The sequence below is a fragment of the Pan troglodytes genome, chromosome 4 (genome assembly GCF_028858775.2).
Source record: "Pan troglodytes isolate AG18354 chromosome 4, NHGRI_mPanTro3-v2.0_pri, whole genome shotgun sequence".
Lineage (NCBI taxonomy): Eukaryota > Metazoa > Chordata > Mammalia > Primates > Hominidae > Pan > Pan troglodytes.
This window is the reverse complement of record NC_072402.2, coordinates 173,133,856-173,156,188: the sequence shown is the minus strand read 5'-3', so window position 1 is coordinate 173,156,188 and position 22,333 is coordinate 173,133,856. Positions and strand designations below refer to the sequence as shown.

The following is a 22,333-nucleotide window of genomic DNA, read 5'->3' as shown; positions in this document are numbered from 1 at the left end:
TCTTATTAATTTTCTCATTAATAAGATTAATTAATAATTAATTTTCTCATTAATTTATCATTGTTTTTACTTTGTGATTTTATTTGTTTTGATCAAAGAATTAAAAGAGCATAAAAATTCTAGTGTGATTAGATGATCTATCAAAGATGATAAAAGGTATGTTAGAATTTCCTACTACAATTGTGGTTTTTTTTTTTTTTTTCTTTTTGAGACGGAGTTTTGCTCTTGTCACCTGCGCTGGAGTGCAGTGGCGCGATCTCGGCTCACTACAACCTCCGCCTCCTGGGTTCAAGCAATTCTCCTGCCTCAGCCTCCCGAGTAGCTGGGATTACAGGTGCCCGCCACCACACCCAGCTAACTTTTTGTGTTTTTTGTACAGACAGGATTTCACCATGTTGGCCAGGCTGCTCTTGAACTCCTAACCTGAGGTGATCTACCCGTCTTGGCCTCAAAAAGTGCTGGGATTACAGGTGTGAGTCACTGCGCCCAGCCCTATGATTGTGTTTTAATCAAGTTCTATTTGTATTGCTAACCACCCTTTCTTTGTATATTTTGATGGAACACCACTGGCTCATGAATACTGTCTGTTCGGCATTCACTATATCTTTATCAATATCAAAATATTTGGATCTATTTGCCCAGAATTGTAATTTCCTACTTTTTATTTGCAATTACCTTTGTCCTGCTTTTTAATGTTAGCCATTTTTATTACTTTCTTTTTGGTTCATATAGCATTGTTCAAATAGCATTGTGGGTATCCCACTAGAACTATATATTGGCAGTCATACTTAAAACATGATACCTCTTCAATCCTAACTAGTCCTTGAACCACAATCTCCCCTGAAGGCTCATGGCTGATTTATCTCTTGATGGGGAGGTAGGAAACTCTGAGTTATTTCTTACATACTGATTTAACAACTGGCTTACTGATTTATATATATAAAAGTATATAGGCGAGGCATGGTGGCTCACGCCTGTAATTCCAGGACTTTGGGAGGCTGAGGTGGGCAGATCACTTGAGTTCAGGAGTTCAAAACCAGCCTGGCCAACATGGTGAAACACCATCTTACAAAAAACACGAAAATTAGCTGGGCATGGTGGCAGGCACCTGTAATTCCAGCTACTTGGGAGGCTGAGGCAGGGAGAATTGCTTGAACCCGGGAGGCGGAGGTTGCAGTGAGCTGGCATGCCACTGCACTCTAGCCTGGGTGACCGAGCAAGACTCCGTCTCAAAAAAAAAAGAAAGAGTATCTATCAGCACAGAACCTAACAAATACCCCAAAGCTAATTTGGAACAGGCCTAGGCAATTTATCACCCAGACTTTAAGGGTCTATATGCTTTAAAAAGGTGAAGAGAAAAAAAAAGGGAGACATTTAGGGATTCTTGGAAAAATGTACTGTAATTTCATAAGTACAATTACATCATGCAAGCTTCAGGTATTCTAAGTGGGATGTCATATCATCACTGAGCTTTTTAAGTGTTTCCACCCAATTTTAAAGTCTTTGATTTGATTTTTAAAATTTTTAATTTGTTGTTATGTTAGTAAATTATTAAGGCTTACAATTTTCTGTTCATGCATATTCTACTAACTTTAAAATGAAACATGTTAATGCATTTATTGAATATAGTAAGGAGCAAAATCATGTATATTTCTGAGTTTTGTTCCTATTTGAGACAAGATGTTTTAATTCTTCCATTTCCTTTTTGTTTTTTGACACTATAATCTAGGGCTTTAGATTCAGATAGCTATTACTATTTTTTTTTCTGAGATGCAGTCTCACTCTGTTGCCCAGGCTGGAGTGCAGGGAGCGATCTTGGCTCACTGAAACCTCTGCCTCCTGGGTTCAAGTGATTCTCCTGCCTCAGCCTCCCGAGCTGGGATTATAGGTGCGCGTCACCATGCCTGGCTATCTATTACAATTTTTTATAAAACACTTTTAAGGCCGGGAGTGGTGGCTCACGCCTGTAACCCCACCACTTTGGGAGGCTGAGGAGGGCGGATCACTTGAGGTCAGGAGTTTGAGACCAGCCTGACCAACATGGAGAAAGTCCATCTCTACTAAAAATACAAAATTAGCCAGGTGTGGTGGTGCGTGCCTGTAATCCCAGCTACTCGGGAGGCTGAGGCAAAAGAATCGCTTGAACCTGGGAGGCGGAGGTTGCCGTGAGCCGAGATTGCGCCACTACACTCCAGCCTGGGCAACAAGAGCGAAACTCCGTCTCAAAAAAAAAAAAAAAAAAAGCCACTTTTAATTTCTTTTATTCTATACAGTATTTCATACTAGAGATACAACTATTTCTATGTGTTTCAACATTCATCACTTGTCTATATGACTTTTTTATATTTTTCTTTTTTTATTGTAGTAAAAGATTCATAACATAAAATTGACCATTTTAACCCCTTTTTTTTTTGAGATGAAGTCTTGCTCTGTTGCCCAGGCTGGAGTGCAGTGGTGTGATCTCAACTCACTGCAACCTCCGCCTCCCGGGTTCTAGTGATTCTCCTGTCTCAGCCTCCTGAGTAGCTGGGATTATAGGCGTGCATCACCATACTCGGCTAATTTTTGTATTTTTAGAAGAGACTGGGTTTCACCATGTTGGTCAGGCTGGTCTCAAACTCCTGACCTCAAGTGATCCTCCCACCTTGGCCTCCCAAAGTGCTGGGATTACAGGCATGTGCCACCACCCCCAGCCATTTTAACCATTTTTAAGTATACAATTCTGTGGCATTAAGTACATTCACATTATTGTGTGGTCATCACCACTATCCACGTCTAGAACATTTTCATCTTCCCCAACTACAACTTTGTCCCCATTAAACACTAACTCCCCATTCCCTCTTCCCCCAACCCCTGGCAACTTCCCCTCTACTTTCTGTCTCTGAATTTGACTACTCTAGGTACCTCATATAAATGAAATCACACAATATTTGTCCTTTTGTGACTAGCTTATTTTACTCAACATAATGTCTTCATGATCAACCATGTTGTAGCATGCATCAGAATCTCCTTCCTTTTGAAGGCTGAATGCTATTTCATTGTATGGGATTCCACTGTATGGCGGGAGCACATTTGTTCATCCACTCATCTGCTGAGGGACACCTGGGTTGCTTCCAACTTTTGGCTACTGTGAATAATGCTGCTATGTACATGAGTGTACAAGGATCTGTTCGAGTTCTTGCTTTCATTTCTTTCAGGTATATTCCCAGAAGTGGAACTGCTGGGTCACACGGTGATTCATGTTTAACTGTCTGAGGAATCGCCTTATATTATGGCTTATTTTTTTAACTCTATTTGGTATTATCTTTTGACCACCCAAGAAGGGTTTATGAAGAGTATATGTTTGATGCACTTGCATATTTTACATATTTTTTCTTTTTTTTTTTTTAGGTGGAGTTTCGTGCTTGTTGCCCAGGCTGGAGTGCAGTGGCATGATCTCGGCTCACTGCAACCTCTGCCTCCCGGGTTCAAGCGGTTCTCCTGTCTCTGCCACCCGAGTAGCTGGAATTACAGACATGCACCACCACGCCCAGCTAATTTTTTGTACTTGTTTTTGTAGAGACGGGGTTTTACCATGTCGGCCAGGCTGGTCTCGAGCTCCTGACCTCAGGCGATCCACCCACCTTGGCCTCCCAAAGTGCTGGGATTATAGGCATGAATCACTGTGCCCGGCTGCACTTGCATATTTTCTGTTGCTGTCGCAAATAAAGACGATCTATTGTGAAATTCCCAAATGACAACTCTCCCCTGAGAACTTGGCACACGTCGCTTACTATCTTCAGGCATTCAGCGTAGAGATGAAAAGATTGAGCCCTTTCTGACATGTTCCTTTTTAATAGCTTTTCGTTGTTTTCCTGTTCATGGATGCTTCTGGAAGTTTTAAAAGTTTATAGAAAAAATAAAAGGAAAAAAATTGCCATGTGTGGGTGTGTCTGCTTGAAATAGGGCAGGTCTCTTTAATTAGAGAAATGGTTTTCCTCACCTGAGGAAAATTCCATTTTACTTTCTGTTGCTATGAAATATATTTAATATTGCTTATTTGCATTTTTCTAGTTTCTCTTTTAGGAGCACCAATTAATTTTATCTTCAGTCTCCATTCTCTTTTCCTCTTACAGAGTCTTTTTCGTACCCTTCTTTTCCATCTTTATCAGGGATTGGCAAACACCAGTCCACGGCCTGGCCTGTTTCTCTATGTCTGTGAGTTCAGAATAGCTTTTATGGTTTTAGAGGGTTGTAAAAACAAACAAGAATATGTGACAAAGAACGCATGGCCTGTAAAGCCTAAAATACTTGTCGTCTGGCCCTTTACGGAAAAAGTTTGCTGACCTCTGTTCTTCACCCCGGCAAGCTTCTCAGGTTCATTCTCTCCATTGGTAATTCTACTTGTTCTTACGTGTGATTTCTGATGTTGGTCCTTTACCACCGCCTCCAGTAAACATTTCAATTTCAATTACATTTGTACGTTCTTGGCAATCTTCCTTATGCCATCTTCTTTTCAACCATGTAGTTGTCTTTTCATCTCAATCTCTCTGCTTTCTACGGCTTTTGCCTGTCTTCACTATTTTCTCGTAAGGTTCCAGGATGTTCTGCTGTTCGCATATCTGCTGTTTGTGTATTCCCTCTTTACGCACATTGGCACATGGCAGAACTTGGCCAGACTCAGTGTTTATTGACTGTCGTCGGTTCTCTCTACCTAGATGATGGTTAAGGACCTGCTTCTGATGTGTCACTTCTGGGCACGTTTAGGCACAAAGCTTCTAGCAATCCAATCCCCAGCTTTGGATTGACTTTCCCCCAGTGCAGGAGTCAGCAAACTACTGTTCGTGGCCTGTGTGCCCTGCCAGGTAAGAGTGGTTTTTACATCTTTTTTTTTTTTTAAGATGGAGTTTCGCTCTGTCACCCAGGCTGGAGTGCAGTGGCGAGTAGCACGATCCTGGCTCACTGCCAGCTCTGCCTCCCGGCTTCATGCCATTCTCCTGCCTCAGCCTCCCGAGTAGCTGGGACTACAGGCGCCCGCCACCATGCCTGGCTAATTTTTTGTATTTTTAGTAGAGACGGGGTTTCACCGTGTTAGCCAGGATGGTCTCGATCTCCTGACCTCGTGATCCACCCGCCTCAGCCTCCCAAAGGGCTGGGATTACAGGTGTGAGCCACTGCGCCCAGCGGTTTTTACATTTTTTTAAAGGATTGTTGGCCGGGCGTGGTGGCTCACGCCTGTAATCCCAGCACTTTGGGAGGCCGAGGCGGGCGGATCACGAGGTCAGGAGATCGAGACCATCCTGGCTAACACGGTGAAACCCCGTCTCTACTAAAAATACAAAAAATTAGCCGGGCGTGGTGGCGGGCGCCTGTAGTCCCAGCTACTCGGGAGGCTGAGGCAGGAGAATGGCGTGAACCCGGGAGGCGGAGCTTGCAGTGAGCCGAGATCGCGCCACTGCACTCCAGCCTGGGCGACAGAGCGAGACTCCGTCTCAAAAAAAAAAAAAAAAAAAAAAAAAAAAAAGGATTGTTAAAAAAACAAAAAAACACAAATAAAAACTTAAGAATAATATGTGACAGAGATCCACAAAGGCTGAAATAGTTCCTATATGATCTTTCACAGAAAAAGTGGCCAACTGCTGCCTTGGAATATCTCTACACCGGTAGCATCTTCTCCCTCCCACATGGTTCTCTCAACTGATGGCGTGCATCCCACATCTGCATTCCCTGTAGGCACTGCCACCAGCACCCTTCCCATCTGAGCTCCTACCTACAGGATTTTACTTACTGGGCCTGTAACTCAGAAGGAACCAACCTACCCCTGATTCTTGGCAATTTGTTTTTGCATAATGCTGTTTCTGTTCAGAGACAGAAAAATGCACGGAGGGGTTGTGGATGTCGTAGTGGAGGTGGTGGTGCTATCGGAGAACAGAAGGCAAGCTGCCAGGAGAAAGGGATTGGTATCTACAACTAAGAGGGATGACTCCCATTGTCAGGTTAATATGAACCCTAGATATCTGTGTTAAGGGCGAGCAATGGGGGATATAACAGGTCTTTTTACTCTTTTCTTCCTTTTTTTTTTTTGGTCAAAAGAATTCCATTGCAAAAAAAAAAGTTGTAAAATCACAAAGTGAAGGTTTAAAGATAGCAGCCTAACATGATGATCTATTTATACATTAAACCAAAAAACAATAATTAATGTTACCTGTAATCATGTACTATTTTTCTCGCACTCTCGAGTTGTTCGTTGGTTAACAGAATGTTCCTGGGGTCAGTTACAGTGAAGAAATGATTGGCTCGTCCAATGAAAGTGCTTTGATCCCATCGAGGTTCCTTGATGTTAATGTTTGGTGGTAGTTCTCCAGACATGGTCCCGGACTGCAAAGAGTCAAAAAGGCAAGTTCGTGTAAGGCTTACAATGTCACTATGTATTTAGAAACTTTACAGTCACCTTAAATTTTCGAGTAAAGATTTACATACTCTTCCTATTTATAAAGATAATTTTGCTATAAATGACAAAAAGGCCATCTAAATTCAAAGCTAAGTTTGTCTATAAATCTCAATTGATCTTAACTAAATTTCAATAGTTTCCTACATATTTCTCTTTATAAGTACATAGTATTTTAATATTTACTTGTTGGATACCTAGAATTACTCTGGAGAAAATAAAGGTACGAAAAGTTTTAGGATGGGTGCGGCAGCTCACACCTATGTTCCCAGCACTTTGGGAGGTCGAGGAGGGAAGATCCCTTGAGCCCAGGCGTTTGAGACCAGCCTGGACAACACGGCAAGACCCCATCTCTACAAAAAATTTTAAAAACTTATCCGGGCATGGTGGTGCATGCCTATAGTTGCAGCTACTCAGGAGGCTGAGGTGGCAGTGGGGTGTGGGGATCGCTTGAGCCCAAGAGTTGGAGCTGTAGTGAGCTATCATCATGCCGCTGCACTCCAGCCTGGGTGACAAAGCAAGACCATGCCTCTAAAAAAAAAAAAAAAAGGTTTAAAAATAAATAAAAACAGTAACAAGGTCTGAAGTTTGAACCCATTTTTCTGAGTGAAACAACCAACGTCAAACGCCTACTAAAGTTGTTATTCCTACTAGGAGAAATGACTAATGATTAAAAAAAGGTTTAAATGCTAAAAATTACACAACTAAAAAAGATGCAGATTCATTCAGCCTTGTTTAGCACATAAACCACCAATCAAAAATTAAAAATTATGTTCTTCCAGCTACCAGGAACATAGCGGGAAAAACACAGTTGCACAGTCCCATGAATAGGAGTAACTCTGCAGCATGTAATTATCCTCATACAATTTTTATTTTCTGGCTAAAGAGCTATTACTTTTTTCCCAAAAGTAATTAATTTCTTTCTCTGAGTAATACATGTTTATTTTAGAACTGCCCTGTATTGTTGTAATAGATGCTTACTGTGGTATTCCGAAAAATACAAGCTTATTATAGAAAATAAAGAATAAAGAAACAAAATCTCCCATAATCCAGGCACTCTGAAATCATCGTTACTGTTTTGGTACATTTCCTTATAGACATTTTCTATACATGTTATTATACAATTTAAAAAATTAGTTGATAGCATACTATATATTTTAAGATCTTGATTTTTTTGCACTTATTTCATGAGCATCCTTGTGGCCGCTGTTCATTTTGGATATATAACTACACCTTTAATGTTTAAATGGTTTTTGGTTTTTCACCATGACATATAATGCTTATCCCTGTCTATGCATCTTTGTCCTTACAGCTAGTGATTTCCTCAGACTAGCTCTCTTTGCATGATATTAGCAGGCCAAAGGATTTTAAGCACTATAAAGGCTTCAAACCATGGCTTACTTATACCTGTTTCCCTTCCCTACATTTCTAATACCAGTTTTAATTTTAATTCTCCTTTCAGGTCACTTTTCCTTAAGTTACTTTCTTAGTGCTTTACAGGTTCGGAGGTACATTAAGATGTCGGATGTGAATGCTGGGCATTCTTGTATACTTTCTCAAAATCTCCAATGAACACATATCATGGACCACAGGATCAAAACTGAGCATGTTAGGTCTGCAGATGTGAGGAATCTAGTGAGAAGGTAAAAATCAGGCCTGCTATTCCTAGAGCAGGCTGGGGTAACAAACACAGAGAAGCCCAGCTACAAAGCTAACGGGAAGCCTATTTCCCCAAGGTCAGAATGCAGCTATACGGTGTCCTAACAGTTCTCTTTTTTTGTGACCACTGTTTCTTATCTCACTGAGAAATCTTGTTCTCTGTCATCACAGAGGGTCAGAAACTTTGCTACCTGAAATCATAACGTGAAGAGTGAAACATCCCACTCTTGACATAGAAAGCTGGCCTGGATTTCCAGCCCAGGTGCAGAGTTTCAGATTAGGAAACTTTTGGACACAACATTGCAAGTCCATCTTAACTTTGTAGTTTCCAAGGAAACAGGGATGTGGTAGTGATAGTGAGAATTACAGTTAAAAGGGAAGAGAGATTACTTTGTATTCAATTTTCTGAGAAAAATCTCTATCAGATCTCCACCGGGGAACATCACAGTCCACCTGGGCCTGAGGGCAGGCACAGGAGGGTAGAGAAGGGTGCGGGGAAGGAAATGGCTCATGGTCTCATGTACAGCCATAGCTTGGTGCCCATCAGCATGAGGTCCACACCCAGAGTGCAGGCTGAATCCCATGCCCAGCCTTGTGCTGGACCTCCTGGATCAGAGTCTCTAGAAGGAGGATAATATTTGTCTTTTTAAAAAGCTCTCCAGATGATTTTGATGTGTTCCACTGGATCAGAACCATCGATCTGCACTAGCAGCTTCGCAGGAATAAACAGTTCCCCAAAGAGGGGAGTTGAATGTGTTTTGCAGTGTCTTCCTTCTTGCTGCCACCATCATGGGGACACAAGAAATACATGTCATTGTATGGAGACATGACTAAATTTTGAATTAGAATATATCAAGTGTATTACAAAAAGCAGAGTCCAGTTCCTATCCTGAAAAGCAGCACTCTTCAGACTCGTCTACAGAGGCTTGGGCTCTGCTGAGGCATATTAGCTACCTGCAGGGCGTGCAGGGGAATTCAAGCAGGTGGGTTCACACACTGGCTCCTGTCCATGAGCCACATTTTGAAGTTACAATTACGTGTATTACTCAGCATTTGTTTCTATCCTTAGAAGTCACACGTAATCATACGTAATCATACAACAGAATAAGACAGATAATCTGGCCTAATTTCCTCCCATTTCTGAATGAGCCAATAAGATATAATTCCTACCTTCAAGTAGACCATAGTCTAAATGCATAACAGACTAAATACTTAGGAGAAAAAAAATCTGTTAGCTTTGTTTTTTTCTAAAAGGTCTAAAAAAAGGCTGCTATCTTTAATATCTATTTATTGAGCACCTACTTACTACATGACAGACTCTTGGGCCGCATCGGTGAACAAAGAAGACAAAAATTCCTGCCCTATTGGTGCTGACACTGGGATGGCAGAGTGAAAGGAAAACAGGCAACAAACAAAAAACACAAAAGATAAGTAAACTATTCATTATATTAGAAGGCAGTAAATGGTTGGGGAAAACAAACAAACAACAAACAAACAAAAATACCCCAGAACAGGATAAGAAGGATCATGAGCAGGGCCTTGATGTCCTGGGCTCAGGTGATCCTCCCACCTCAGCCTCCCGAGTAGCTAGGACTACAGGCATCTGCCACCATGTCCAGTGTAGTCAAGGCACGTCTCATTGAGAAAGTAATACTGCAGCAAGATCAGAGGAAAGTGAAGAGTTGAATCATGGGGATATCTGGGGGAAGAGCATTCCAGGCAGAGGGAAAAGGCATTGCCAAGACCTGAAGGCAGAAATGCATCTGGTGTCGGCCGGGCATGGTGGCTCACACCTGTAATCCCAGCACTTTGGGAGGCCGAGGCGGGCGGATCACCTGAGGTCAGGAGTTCGAGACCAGCCTCAACATGGAGAAACCCTGTCTCTACTAAAAATACAAAATTAGTCAGGCGTGGTGGTGCATGCATGTAATCCCAGCTACTCGGGAGGCTGAGGCAGGAGAGTTGCTTGAACCTGGGAGGCAGAGATGGCGGTGAGCCGAGATCGTGCCATTGCACTCCAGGCTGGGCAACAAGAGCGAAACTCCGTCTCAAAAAAAGAAAAGAAATGCATCTGGTGTCTTCAAAGAATAGCAAGAAGGCATGAGCTGGGGCGGAGTGAGGAAGTGGGAGATGGGAGATGAGGAGGTAAGAGATGTAATGGGCTCAGGTTGGAGTCAGATGATGTGGGTTATGGAGCCACTGTAAGGCCTTTGCATTTCACTCTGCAACAAATGGGAGTCACTGGAAGGTTCTGATGAGAGGACCGAAATGAATGGACGCACAATTTAAAAGGATCTCTCTGGCTGCTGTGTGGAGAACAGACAGTGGGGAGATAAGAGTGGACACAGGAGGAACAGTGGCAAGGTTACTGCAGAGATCCAGACAGAGCTGGGGGGCAGTGCAGGTGGCAAGAGGTACTGGAATTCTGGGTATTTCTTCAATGGTGCCAGCAGGATTTCTTGACATCTTAGATGTGGGATGTGAGAGAAAGAAAAAGCATGGTTCCTAAGGTATTTAGTTGGAAAAACTGGAGGAGGAGAGGGCCGAGGGAGAAGACAGGAAGCTCAGATTTGCACAGAGTTAAGTGTGAGGCACTTAACAGGAGGCAGCAAGTGGAGATGTCCAGCGGGCAGCAGAGTAAGTAGGTCTAAGTTCAGGGGAGAAGTGTAATCTGGAGATTATCCGTGGGAGTTGTCAGACAGAGATTATATTTAAAGTCATGCGATGTGATGAGATCACCAGGGAAGTGAAGGTAAATAAAGAGATTCAAGGACTGTGGTGTGAAGAGGTCAGAAAGGACTGAAGGCACAGCAAAGTGGGCTGGGGAGTGACTGGTGGGTGCAAAACCAGGAGAGAGTGGCATCCTGAAAGATGAGAGGTAAATCTATTGGTAGCCCAACTGGCCAAAAGGAAGACACCTTGGTAGCCGGTCACTTCCATTTCTGGATAGTGAAGCGGGAGGAGGTGGATTTAACAGCAATGATGGTGGTAGCAAGAGGAACAACACGTTAAACCTCCCCTCCTTGGGAAACCGTTTATTCCTGCAAAGCTGCTGGTGCAGACTGATGGTTCTGCACCAATGGAACACATCAAAATCACCTGGAGAGCTTCTTACAAAGACAAATACTATCCTCCTTCTAGAGGTTCTGATCCAGGAGGTCCAGCATAAGGCTGGGCGTGGGATTCAGCATGGCTCTGGGTGTGGACTTCATGCTGGACGGACACCAGGCTGTGGCTGTACATGAGGCCGTGAGCCATTTCCTTCCCTGCACCCTTCTCTACCCTCCTGTGCCTGCCCTCGGGCCTAGGTGATCTGTGATGTTCCCCGGTGAAGATCTGATATGGGTTTTTCTCAGAAAATTGAATACCAAGGAATCTCTCTTCCCTTTTAACTATAATTCTCACTATCACTATTTTTCCTTCATGCTTAACATAAATAATGAAAACAAAAATTAATATGTAGCTTTTATAGAATTCTAGTTCCTAATAACAAACTATCCCTAATTTGTTAAATATAAGGCAACCGTTAGGGCAAGCTGCCGCCATCACGGTCTCATTTTAGAATTGGTTACTTTATTATTTATTTATTTATTTTGAGACAGGGTCTCACTCTGTCACCCAGGCTGGAGTGCAGTGGTGCAATCATAGCTCACTGCAGCCTTGACGTCCTGGGCTCAGGTGATCCTCCCACCTCAGCCTCCCGAGCAGCTAGGACTATAGGCGTCTGCCACCATGTCCAGCTAGTTTCTGTTTTCTTAAATTTTTGTACTGGTTGTAGAGACAGGGTTTCACTCTATTGCCCAGGCTGGTCTCGAACTCCCGGGCTCAAGTGATCTGCCCACCCTGGCCTCCAAAATGCTGGGATTACAGGTGTGATTCCCTGCACCCAGCCAAAAATATGGTTACTCTATAAAATATAAGTATTATCACGTATAAGAGCTGGATAGTCTGAAAAATGATTTATCCAATGCGCTTATTACGCGGAAGCTGAGGTCCAGAGGGGAAATAAGTTGCCCAGGTTGCATGGCAGATGCTGGCAGCAGAAACAAGTCCGGGAGAACTCAAAGCAGGAGCAGCCTCCAGGGCACTGGCCAGCTTTCCACTCACCACTCTTCTCTAGCCATTTTTCTTGAAGTATGACACCAATTAATGTCTGCAGAGAAATGATATCTTGGAGGCCCCCCCCCTTTTTTCCTTTAAAGAAAAACTTGACCTTTACACTATGAAGTTCTATACTACAATAACCTTAAGGTTACTCTAAGTACAAGTGATCAAGAATGCTGTGGAGGCCTCACAAAAGATGTCTTCCTTAGTAGGCGAGGAAAAAGGAGAGAGAGGGAGAGGGGAACCCTAACATCTTAAGAATTTCCATTATATACAAGGAATTGGGCTAGATGCTGGCCTAAGCTTGCCACATCAGAGAATATTCTACCTCATTTCTCACGACAATAGTGTGATTCAGACATCCTATGCACATTCCGCAGACGGAAGAATCAGATTCTGGGATGTCATTCAAAGCCACCCCATCTTTCCAGCAAGGGAAGAAGCAGGAGTTCTTGACGCCAACTACTTATCTGCACACTCCAGTTAAACCCACAGAAATCCTGGCACTGGAAGCGCCCACTGCATGTTACCCATGATGGGGAGAACAATGGCCGCCACAGATGTCTCATTCTAATCCCCAGAAGCTGTGAGAAGGTCTAATAAAAAATGCTGCTATCTTTAGTATCTATTTATTGAGCACCTACTACTGTGAATATGTTACCTCACATGGTGCAGGGACTTTGCTGATATGATTAAGTTAAGGATCTTGAGAGATGCGGGCATGATCCTGGAATATTTGGTTGGCCCAATGTCATCACAAGGCTCCCTATAAGAGATGGAAGGAGGCAGAAGAGGCAGAGCCAGAGAAACAGATGTGGGAACAAGCAGAGGTTGGAGTGATGCTGGGCTGTGAGCTGCAGCCCCTAGCAGCTGGAAAGGGCAGGGAAAGGGGCTCTGCCCTAGAGCCTCCAGAAGGCCCACTTGTTCTAGACTTCTGACCTCCAGAACTCTAAGATAATATATCTGTGTTGTTTTAAGCTACTCAAATATGTAGTAATTTGTTACAACAGCAATAGGAAATGAATACAACACTGTTTCCTCTACTTAAAAGGGATTTCAAGTTGTACTATAGTGGCATAAGAAATACCAACTGGATTTGATAATCTGTGTTCCTCTGCACCCAGAATTAAAAATCAAACAAACAAACATACAGACTAATCAGGAATGCCACATTAGCATTCTCACAAAAACAGCTGATCTCAAATCAGATAACATTTTAATTATTAACCGTGATGCCATGTTTCAATTAGGCAAGACTTCTTTCACGCATGAACTGACTTCCACCTTCAAGCTCAGGAGCAGCCTGCACTCCAGGTAAATTGATCCATTTTTAAAAAACAGGAGCCCCACTTAAAAAACAAACAAACATCAAAACTTATTTCCTATTCACATTAAAGTCAACAGCACTGAGCGTGGTGGTGCGCGCCTGTAATCCCGGCTACTTGGGAGACTGAGGTGGAAGGACTGCTTGAACCTAGGAGGTTGGAGACCACACTGGGCAACATAGTAAAACCCGTCTCTAAAAATCAATGGGGTCTAGCAAGCGCGCTGACACAGAGCGCTCCTTACGCACGGGGCCTGGGCTGAGGAGGGTGCGCCGAGACGCGCCCTGGGCTGGCTCCATTTTGTGTCTAGAGTCTATTCAGAGAGCGAGATGCTGGTATCCCTAAGTCCTTGGCCGCTATGTGGGCATCCCCAGGGTGCACCCTTTTCCACCCGCAGGGGTCAGGGCTGGCCGGGCCACTTGGTTGGTCCACAGCATTCTGGCGTGCACCTGCTGGCTCCGGGCAAGGCAGAGATGCGCTGAGGGCATGTGCCCCGCACACCTGGTACTGACGGGTCAGCAGGGCCGGGTTGTGGGGCGGGACTGCTGCGGGCACCATCGTGGGGAGGGAACGAGGTCATGGGGTGGGGGTGATTGTGCAGGAATGGCCTTTGTTTTTCCATGGTCTGGCTTATGCAGCCATCCATCTGGCAAATTATGGCCCCTGGGCTTGTCTGGAAGGTTGAAACTGGGTAAAGATCAAACATCTCGTTACAGAGGTGTCTTGGACATCAATCACAATCTTTCATGACCTAGGATAGGGACAGTGCTAGGACAGAGGCTTCTCGACTCCGGATTTCTGCAGACTGCGCTGGAGGAAGTCATGCTGCACAGCCTTGTGCTGACACTGGGAACAGTGTGAATAATCATGAAACCACAGACACTTCAAAAGAAAGTTTTGGAGAACAAGATGTTTGCATTCCCACTGCAGATGCGGCAAGGATCATGAAGAATGTCCCTCAGAGGGACACACTGCACGGGACGCCAAAGAATGTGTTCCAGAGTGTGTGGGTTCATCAGCTTCACGGCACCTGAAGCAAGTGAAAGATGACAGGGAGAGTGAGGAGACAGTCAGTGGGGAGGGTGCTCTCCTTGCCCTGTTCACCTGAGGCTTTGAGAGTTATGCAGAAGTGCTGGGGTGGTGCCTTCAGGCACTCAGAGAGGCTAGGAGACAGGGGAGCAGGCCCCAGTCCACCAGAGACACAGAGGGACCTAGGGAAGCTGTGGAAGAGGCGCTTACTGAGCAGTTATTAGCTGGCTTCAGGACTGCAGAAAGGCAGCAGCAAAATGTTATGGTTTACACAGCGGCACACTGGCAGGTTTCTCATGTCCAGCAAGCTCAGTTTTCATGAGCTGAAGAAATGGTGCAATGGGGTGTAGAGGGAAGAGAAAGGGGCTAGAACAGACACGCTAGAAGAAAATGATTGGTGACAGACGGTCTCCGTGTATTGCAATAGCTGTAATGTGGCTTCCTGGTGCTCAGCCAACTGAGGTGTTAATTCTAAGAATCTTTTTCATGAATGATTTTAAAGAAATTTTTGGATTTTAACGGTATTAAGAAATTTTGGTGGGGTATGAGAAAAAAGTGGGACTTAAAAAAATTCTGTGGTTGGCTGATGCCACTTATGCTAAGAAGAAAAATGACTTTGAGGTTTTATCACATAAAGACATTCTCACAATGATGTCGGCTACCTGGAACTGTTAATAATTATGACATTATACTGCATTTAAGTGAACAGATTATTTTAGAGATGATATATGTTGAAAAATTATTTTACCCCTAAAAAGAGACGGAAATAATTTCATAGAGAAATTAAAAACTGTTTAAATTCAATCTTTTAACTAAGGTTTTGAGTAAATATAGTTTCATGGAGCCTCATCCCAATAGATTTCTCAAAGTCTTTTTATTTATTCATTCACCAACAAAATTAACTTATGCCTTCCATATCCACTGAAGGCCTCTTATGTACTCAACACTGGCTTGGTCCTGGGTTTGGAAAGACCGAACACACAGCTGTTTTTTTCTGGCTGGTTTCTGCTGATGGAGGCCCCCCACCCTGTGGTGTAATTTCCCGAGCATCTACCCTGATAACCTATGGAATGAGAACCGGATTTAAGCAAATATAATCTAGATTTCAGTCCTGATTCTATCATTTCCTTTCTAGACATGTGACTGGGTGAATTACTTTACACCTCTGAGCCTCAATTCTGTCATCTATAAAACACAGGTAAGAGTTGGCTCATAGAGTTGGTAGGATCAGCAAACTGAAGAGTATAAGAGGCCTTTATTAATCTGTATTAAGGTGCCAAACAAAAGTGGGATCATTATTAACAAGCTGGTTTTCCACGAGTGGAAGTTCCTGTCCTCACTGGCCACAGTCCTGTGCATAAATGCAGCTCCTGGTGCCAGGAATGGCTCCTGAGCTTCCTGAAGATCATCAGAAACATGTAAGAAAAAGAATTTATCTCCAAGGTAAATTTTATTTCAAAATTTTAGCCGCATGCTAAGAAAATGCTTAACTGCTGGAGAAAAAAAGAATTTTCCAAAATTTTGTAGAAAACAAGTTAGCAGGGAATGTGCTTTATGAGGAATTAGTACAAAGACCTTTAATCTTGGCTAAAGATTAACAATGATAACTGCGTTATTAAGCTGGAAAGCTGTTGGTTAAAACTACCGTATTTTGAAAGAGTTATGAAAGGGTCTGATTGCCTAGTTTGTTTAGCTAGGGCCAGGCAGGTGTGAGACAGCCGGTCAGTCACTGCTGTCCACTGTCCAGGGGACATGACGGAGCACCCAGACACTAGGCTTTCCATGCATTGTCAGATTGCTAAATCCTTATGACAGCCCTCCAAGATATTTTCCCCTGTTTTATAGAGCCGCTCGGAGAAATTTAGTACCATGCCCAAGATGACACAGCCTTCACAGTTCTGTCTGACTTTGAAACTCAATTCTGACCCTTTGGAGGCCAGAGAACATGTGTCTGCCAAGGACAATCACACTAACTCAAGGAGCCTAAAAACCAAATTCCCTGATTTCTGTTGGGCTGGTCATCTGCATATAGTATCCCTTTTTTATGGGCATGGCCACACAGGAGATGGAATTATAGATCAGAGAGTTGAATTCTGTGCAAAGCATTAGATTCATTCTATTTCCACTCAGCAATGGATTTGTGTTGCATATGCTTCCCTGTTCCAGGATAGTTCTGCATGGAGACGTTGGGCCTGCCTAGCATCAGGAAGACATGGAGAATCAAGGCCTCCTGCCTTTGATTCTTTCCCACTGCCATGTTCTCCCCTCCCATGCAGATCCCACTATTCTATTAACTTTAAAACACCCATGTGCCAGGCGCGGTGGCTCACACCTGTAATCCCAGCACTTTGGGAGGCTGAGGTGGGCGGATCATGAGGTCAGGAGATCGAGACCATCCTGGCTAACGTGGTGAAATCCCGTCTCTACTAAAAATACAACAGGCGCATCATGGCACGCACCTGTAGTCCCAGCTACTTGGGAGGCTGAGGCAGGAGAATCACTTGAACCCGGGAGGCAGAGGTTGCAGCGAGCTGAGATCGCGCCACCACACTCCAGCCTGGGTGACAGAGCGAGACTCCATCTCAAAAACCAAACAAACAACAACAAAAAACAAAAACACGGATGTAACATTACAACCATTGCTCATATTCCAGTCCTCAAGATCAACTATGGGCATGGATTTCTTAAGCAGTATCTTAGGATGGGTGATGTTATTACAGTTAAAAAAAAAAATCTTCTGATTTCTATTTGAGATGGTGATATCAGCCTGCAAAAAATGAACAACACTAAACTAGTATTTTAGACATATTTGGATGAAGTTTTACCATCCATGTATAAGAATCAACTCAGAGATGCCATATACCAAAGTCTATAAAACTATTTTACAAATTAACAGCTGCTAAAGAAAAACTTAGTAACTTTGAACTTTGTGTAATTAAGTGCAGGTTTGATACATGGTCTAATTTAATGACTTTTCACTTTCTGGACAACAGCCCTTTGTTCCCCCCCTTTTAAAAAATGGATTCACTACTTTTGATTTCTTACCTTTAACCACAAAGGAAAAATTGGTCACACTCATGGCTCTACTCTAACTGAATGCAGCTCACCACTGCTACGCAACAGGATACAGATGCCTGACTTCAACGTAAGTCTTCCAGAACAACAACGTTTGATGACGGGTCTGCTCTTATCACCTTTGCTGTCCAGGCTGTCCTCTCAGCTTTCTCTGCAGGAAGTGAGGAGCAGGAAGGGATATTCCCTGCCAGTTGGTGCCTTTCTGTATCCATCCCCATGGGATTTCATAGAACTTTTACAGAAAATTAAGAACATGCTAAACACTTCACTGATCCTGAATTATGACACCCTTTGCCATATAGGGTCCTCTCTGACAACTGTAACCACAGATATCACCCCTTTTCTGAACATCCATGTGGCCTGAAAGCCTCAATCTAACCTCTGAATACGTACTGAGCTGAGATGGGAGCTGATAGCTCCTCCCTGCCAAACACTGTATTTTTTTTTTTTCTTTTTAAGACGGAGTCTTGCTCTGTCGCCCAGGCTGGAGTGCAGTGGCGCGATCTCGGCTCACTGCAAGCTCCGCCTCCCGGGTTCACGCCATTCTCCTGCCTCAGCCTCCCGAGTAGCTGGGACTACAGGCGCCCGCAACCACGCCCAGCTAATTTTTTGTATTTTTAGTAGAGACGGGGTTTCACCGGCTTAGCCAGGATGGTCTTGATCTCCTGACCTCGTGATCCGCCCGACTCAGCCTCCCAAAGTGCTGGGTTTACAGGCGTGAGCCACCGCGCCCGGCCCAAACACTGTATTTTTGAAAGAGACACCTGCTCAGTGCTGAGGAGAGAAAGGATCTGCTTGAGGTCCCAGAACTTCTTGGTAGCCACCCCATTCATCCTCCCAAACAGTTCCCTCTCATCTTTTATATCAAGTCTGAAGCTGTAGGAGCTGCAAAGCCTCCTCATTTACCTGCATCCTCCCTGGGCACCTATAACAATGCCTAGAACATTGAAGCAGATCAGTAAAAGGGGGATGGACAAAGAAGGGAGAATCCAGAAGCATCCAAGTCAAAATCTAGAAGTCAACGCAGAAGAGGGACTAGGACTGTCAGAAATGTACAAGGAAAAAGCTATGGGGGCGCAGAAAAGAGTTGCCTACGGAGCAGCTAAGTGCCCAAGCTCTGGAGTGAAGCAGAGCTAGGCTTTTTCGTTCAGGCAGTCAACAAATACTCACTGAGGGCCTTCTTGGTGCAGGCAATTGTTATGCGCAGGGGATAGATAGGCTGAGCAACACAAAATAGGCCCTGTTCACATGAGGAGAAGAAAACATGTAAACACCTTTAATTTCAACTAGTGACAAAAGACACTAAAGAGAAAAAACCCAGAGTTTGTGTTACAAAGGGTGTGTGTGGGGATGGGGGGTGCAATTTTAGACAGCATAGCCAAGGAAAAGCGTCTTTGAGAACGCAGCATTTACGACTGAGACTCAGATGGCCTTGGACTATGGATGGCCAGCTGTGTGACCTTGGGCACTCAACCTCTCAGAGCCCCAGTTTTCTCATGTGGATTATAGAGCCAACACCCAGTACCTCGCAGGGCCGGAAGAGTGTAAAAGTATATGGACCTAAGTCACCTGGCACGCACTTAGTAGACTGTTTATTGTCATTCTGGGCAGGTTAGAGACCTGTGACAGATGTGAAAGTTCAGGAGAAAAGCGTGAAAATGCAAGGTCCCTGTAGGACCAACTACGACTCCAAGAATCTACTTCCTTGCACATCACCTCCCTACTGGATTGCGAGTTCCAGGGCAGGAACCAGGTGGTCTCCCCTCCGACCCCCAGCACCAGGAGGCAAAGCCGAGAGCGCGGAGCGCTGGGCCAGGCACTGGGCCACCCGGCTGCCGCTGCGCCCGAGGCAGCCATCTTGGTGTCCCCGGAGCGAGTTCGCCACGCAGGCGCCGAAGACAGCGCGGCCAGGCGCGCGGGGACGCGGCGGAGGGCCCTTCCCACCGGGGACGAGGCCCACGGGATGCTGGGCCTCGGGATGCTGGAAGCGTGGTGTTGTCCGGCCGCAGGATGCCAGGGATCCCCAGGTGCAGGGACCCCCCCGGCCCGAGGCATCCCCGGCCCGCAAAGGGGCTTCCGACCTCCGAGCCCGGGGTCTCCCCGCAGCCGGCCCGCGGGTGCACGGCCCGAGCCTGCCCAAGCCTGCGCGCCTCCGCCGGGCCCCCTGCGCGTTTCCCACCCACCTGGCTGGGCCTGCCGCCCGCGACTCACCGCTTCCCCCGGGCTGCCGCCCGCGCTGCTCGCAGGTCCCGCTCAGTGCAGCCTCCGCCGCCACCGGAAACGCTTCTCCCGCCACGGCGTCCTCGCGCGTCCCCGGAGCGCGTCCTCGCGCGCGCCTGTGAGCGCGCGTCCGGGGCCGGGAGCTGCGAGGCCCGGGGACGCGCCCTCCGGGTCCAGGCCCGGGTCCAGGCCCCGCCCCGCGCCCGCGACTCCGCTTCTGGCTTAGCGACCGCGCCCCGGGTCCAAGAGGAACTCCAAGCCCATCCTCACGGTGGTGTGGGGCTCTGCGCGGGCTGGGGCCACTATGTTCCATTTGGGTTTCCCTTAAGGGACTGCTTCTTTATCATTTCTTTATTCCCAGGGCCTTGGCGTAGCCAGCATCCGTTCACGCATTTACCCAATTAAAGTGTGGAGCTTGGCAAGACTGGCGCTACAAGGCGATTTTAGGACTTCAGTGCCACGACCTGATTTATGTCTTAAACAACAACAACAACAACGGCGCACTCTGTCTTCTTTATGGAGAACAGACTGCGTGGGAGGGGATGTGGAGGCAGAGAGGCTGTTCAGCCAGATGCTGTGGTTATCCAGGAGAGGAATCATGGTATTTTGGACCAGGTGGGTAACCTGGGCATATTTAAAGGGCAAATGAAATCTAATAAATGGTGAATTACATCATAAATTGCATAGGAAGATTCCATTTTTAAAGATGTAAATTCTCTCCCAAATGACCTATGACAATAAAAAAAAAAAATTCGACAACACTAGTGTGCTTGGTGGAGTGTGTGTTATAACTGCACAAGCGGACTGCAAAATGTACATGAAAAAAATAAAGAGCCAGAAATAGCCAAACAAGCTTTTAAGAAAAGAGCAAGGCAGAGTGACTTGTCCTGCAGATACAAAACTTGTTATAAAACAATGGTAAATAACAAAGGTGGTGTGTTTGCTCCGGGGTCAACAAAGAGCCTCGCGGAGCCAAATAGAGTTGCCATCCATGTAGAAACCTGCACATGTAGAAACCTGCTGTGAGTTGGCATCACAGGTCAGGGGAAAAAGGTTAGATATTCATTAAACAGTACTGGGATAGCCAAATCCCTACTTGTATAATACATGAAACTCAACTCCAGGTGGATTAATGATCCAAATGTGAAAAACAAAACTTCTAAAACTTAAGCAATATGTCACAGATATTTTGAGTGCTATTCCTCATCCTCCAAATTCCTATGAATGTTTAACTAGCTTTTTCTCTGTACCCGTACCCTGTGCCAAGTGCTGGGCTCAAAAAGATATATAAAAGATCGCCCCTTCTTGGCTGGGCACTGTGGCTCATGCCTATAATCTTAGCACTTTGGGAGGCCGGAGTGGGTGGATCACCTGAGCTAAGAAGTTTAAGCCTGGACAACATGGTAAAACCCCATCTCTACCAGAAATACAAAAAATTACCTGGGCATGGTGGCGTATGGTCCCAGCTACTCAGGAGGCTGAGGTAGGAGGATTGCTGGAGCCTGGGATGTGGAGGTTGCAGTCGGCTGAGATTGTGCCACTGCACTCCAACCTAGGTGATAGAGTGAGACCCTGTCTCTGTCTCTCTCACACACACAAAAGAAAACTAACAATTATTAAAAAAACAGAACAAAACCAGTTTCTCCAAAGAGCTTTTGAGCAAGGAGATAGACATGTAAATACTTGTTTGAAATAAATGGTAACAATTCAATAGAAAACTTGCAACAGTAGAATGTGGAATATATTGTATAACTAAGTGCCATGAGAACACACAGAAGGGATTGACTAGTTGCCTGCAGAATGGGCATGTGGAGAGGTTTAGTAGATACAAATGTGTCAGTTGTCTGTTGCCACAGTAATGCTATATGACAACTACAAAACCTTGGGACTATGCAACAGTAAACATTTAGTTTTTTTCTTGAGTGTATGGGTTGGCTGGGAGGTTCTGCTGACCTGAGCTGGGCTCTGCAGAGCTTGCTCATGTGTCTATGGTCACCTTTGGGCCATCAGTGGCATTGCTGATCTTGGCAGTGCTCTCTCATATGTGTCTGGGGCCTCAGCTGGGATAACTGGGTAGGGATGGCTCCGCTCCATGTCTCATTCCTCCAGCAGGCTGGCCTGGAAATGTTCACATGGCAAAGGCAGAGAAAGGAGAGAGTTGATGCACTCAAGGCCTCTTGAGGCCAAGGCTTGAAACTGGCAAACCTTCATTTCCAAGGCATCCTGTTGGTCAAAGCGGGTCAACAAGGCCAGCCCCTATTCAGGGTGAAATAGACTTTATCTTTTGCTGAGAGGAGCTGCCAAGAAACATGGTAAGCAGGTGCAGACATATAGACTCGTGGAGAATTGTGGATTTTTTTTCTTCAAAAATTCTGTCACGTGTAGTTTTTGTCTTTCCAGCATCTCAGTTTCTCTTGGGGAATTCCCCTCCCGCATTTCATTTGATCTTGTCCGATTATCAGTCATGGTACTTGATCTCCTCCTGCCTGCCACA

General features: G+C 45.0%; 1 protein-coding gene across 7 annotated transcripts in view; it reads right to left on the bottom strand.

Moving 5' to 3' along the window:
* Window positions 1-20,037, bottom strand: part of SFXN1 (sideroflexin 1) — a 50,521-nt gene extending 30,484 nt beyond the window's left edge. For 2 of the 7 annotated variants that reach the window (XM_009450143.5, XM_016954229.4), the window contains exons 1-2: window positions 19,831-20,031; window positions 6,185-6,357 (exon numbers count right to left, since the gene is read on the bottom strand). In XM_009450143.5, coding sequence (XP_009448418.3) covers window positions 6,185-6,348 — 164 coding nt within the window. In that variant the 5' untranslated portion in view covers window positions 6,349-6,357; window positions 19,831-20,031. Of the gene's footprint in view, window positions 1-6,184; window positions 6,358-18,789; window positions 18,855-19,802 lie in introns of those variants that run through there. The other 5 variants (XM_024356802.3, XM_063811673.1, XM_001156606.6 and 2 more) reach the window with 4 other exon arrangements.
* Between the last annotated feature and the right edge of the window lie 2,296 nt (window positions 20,038-22,333).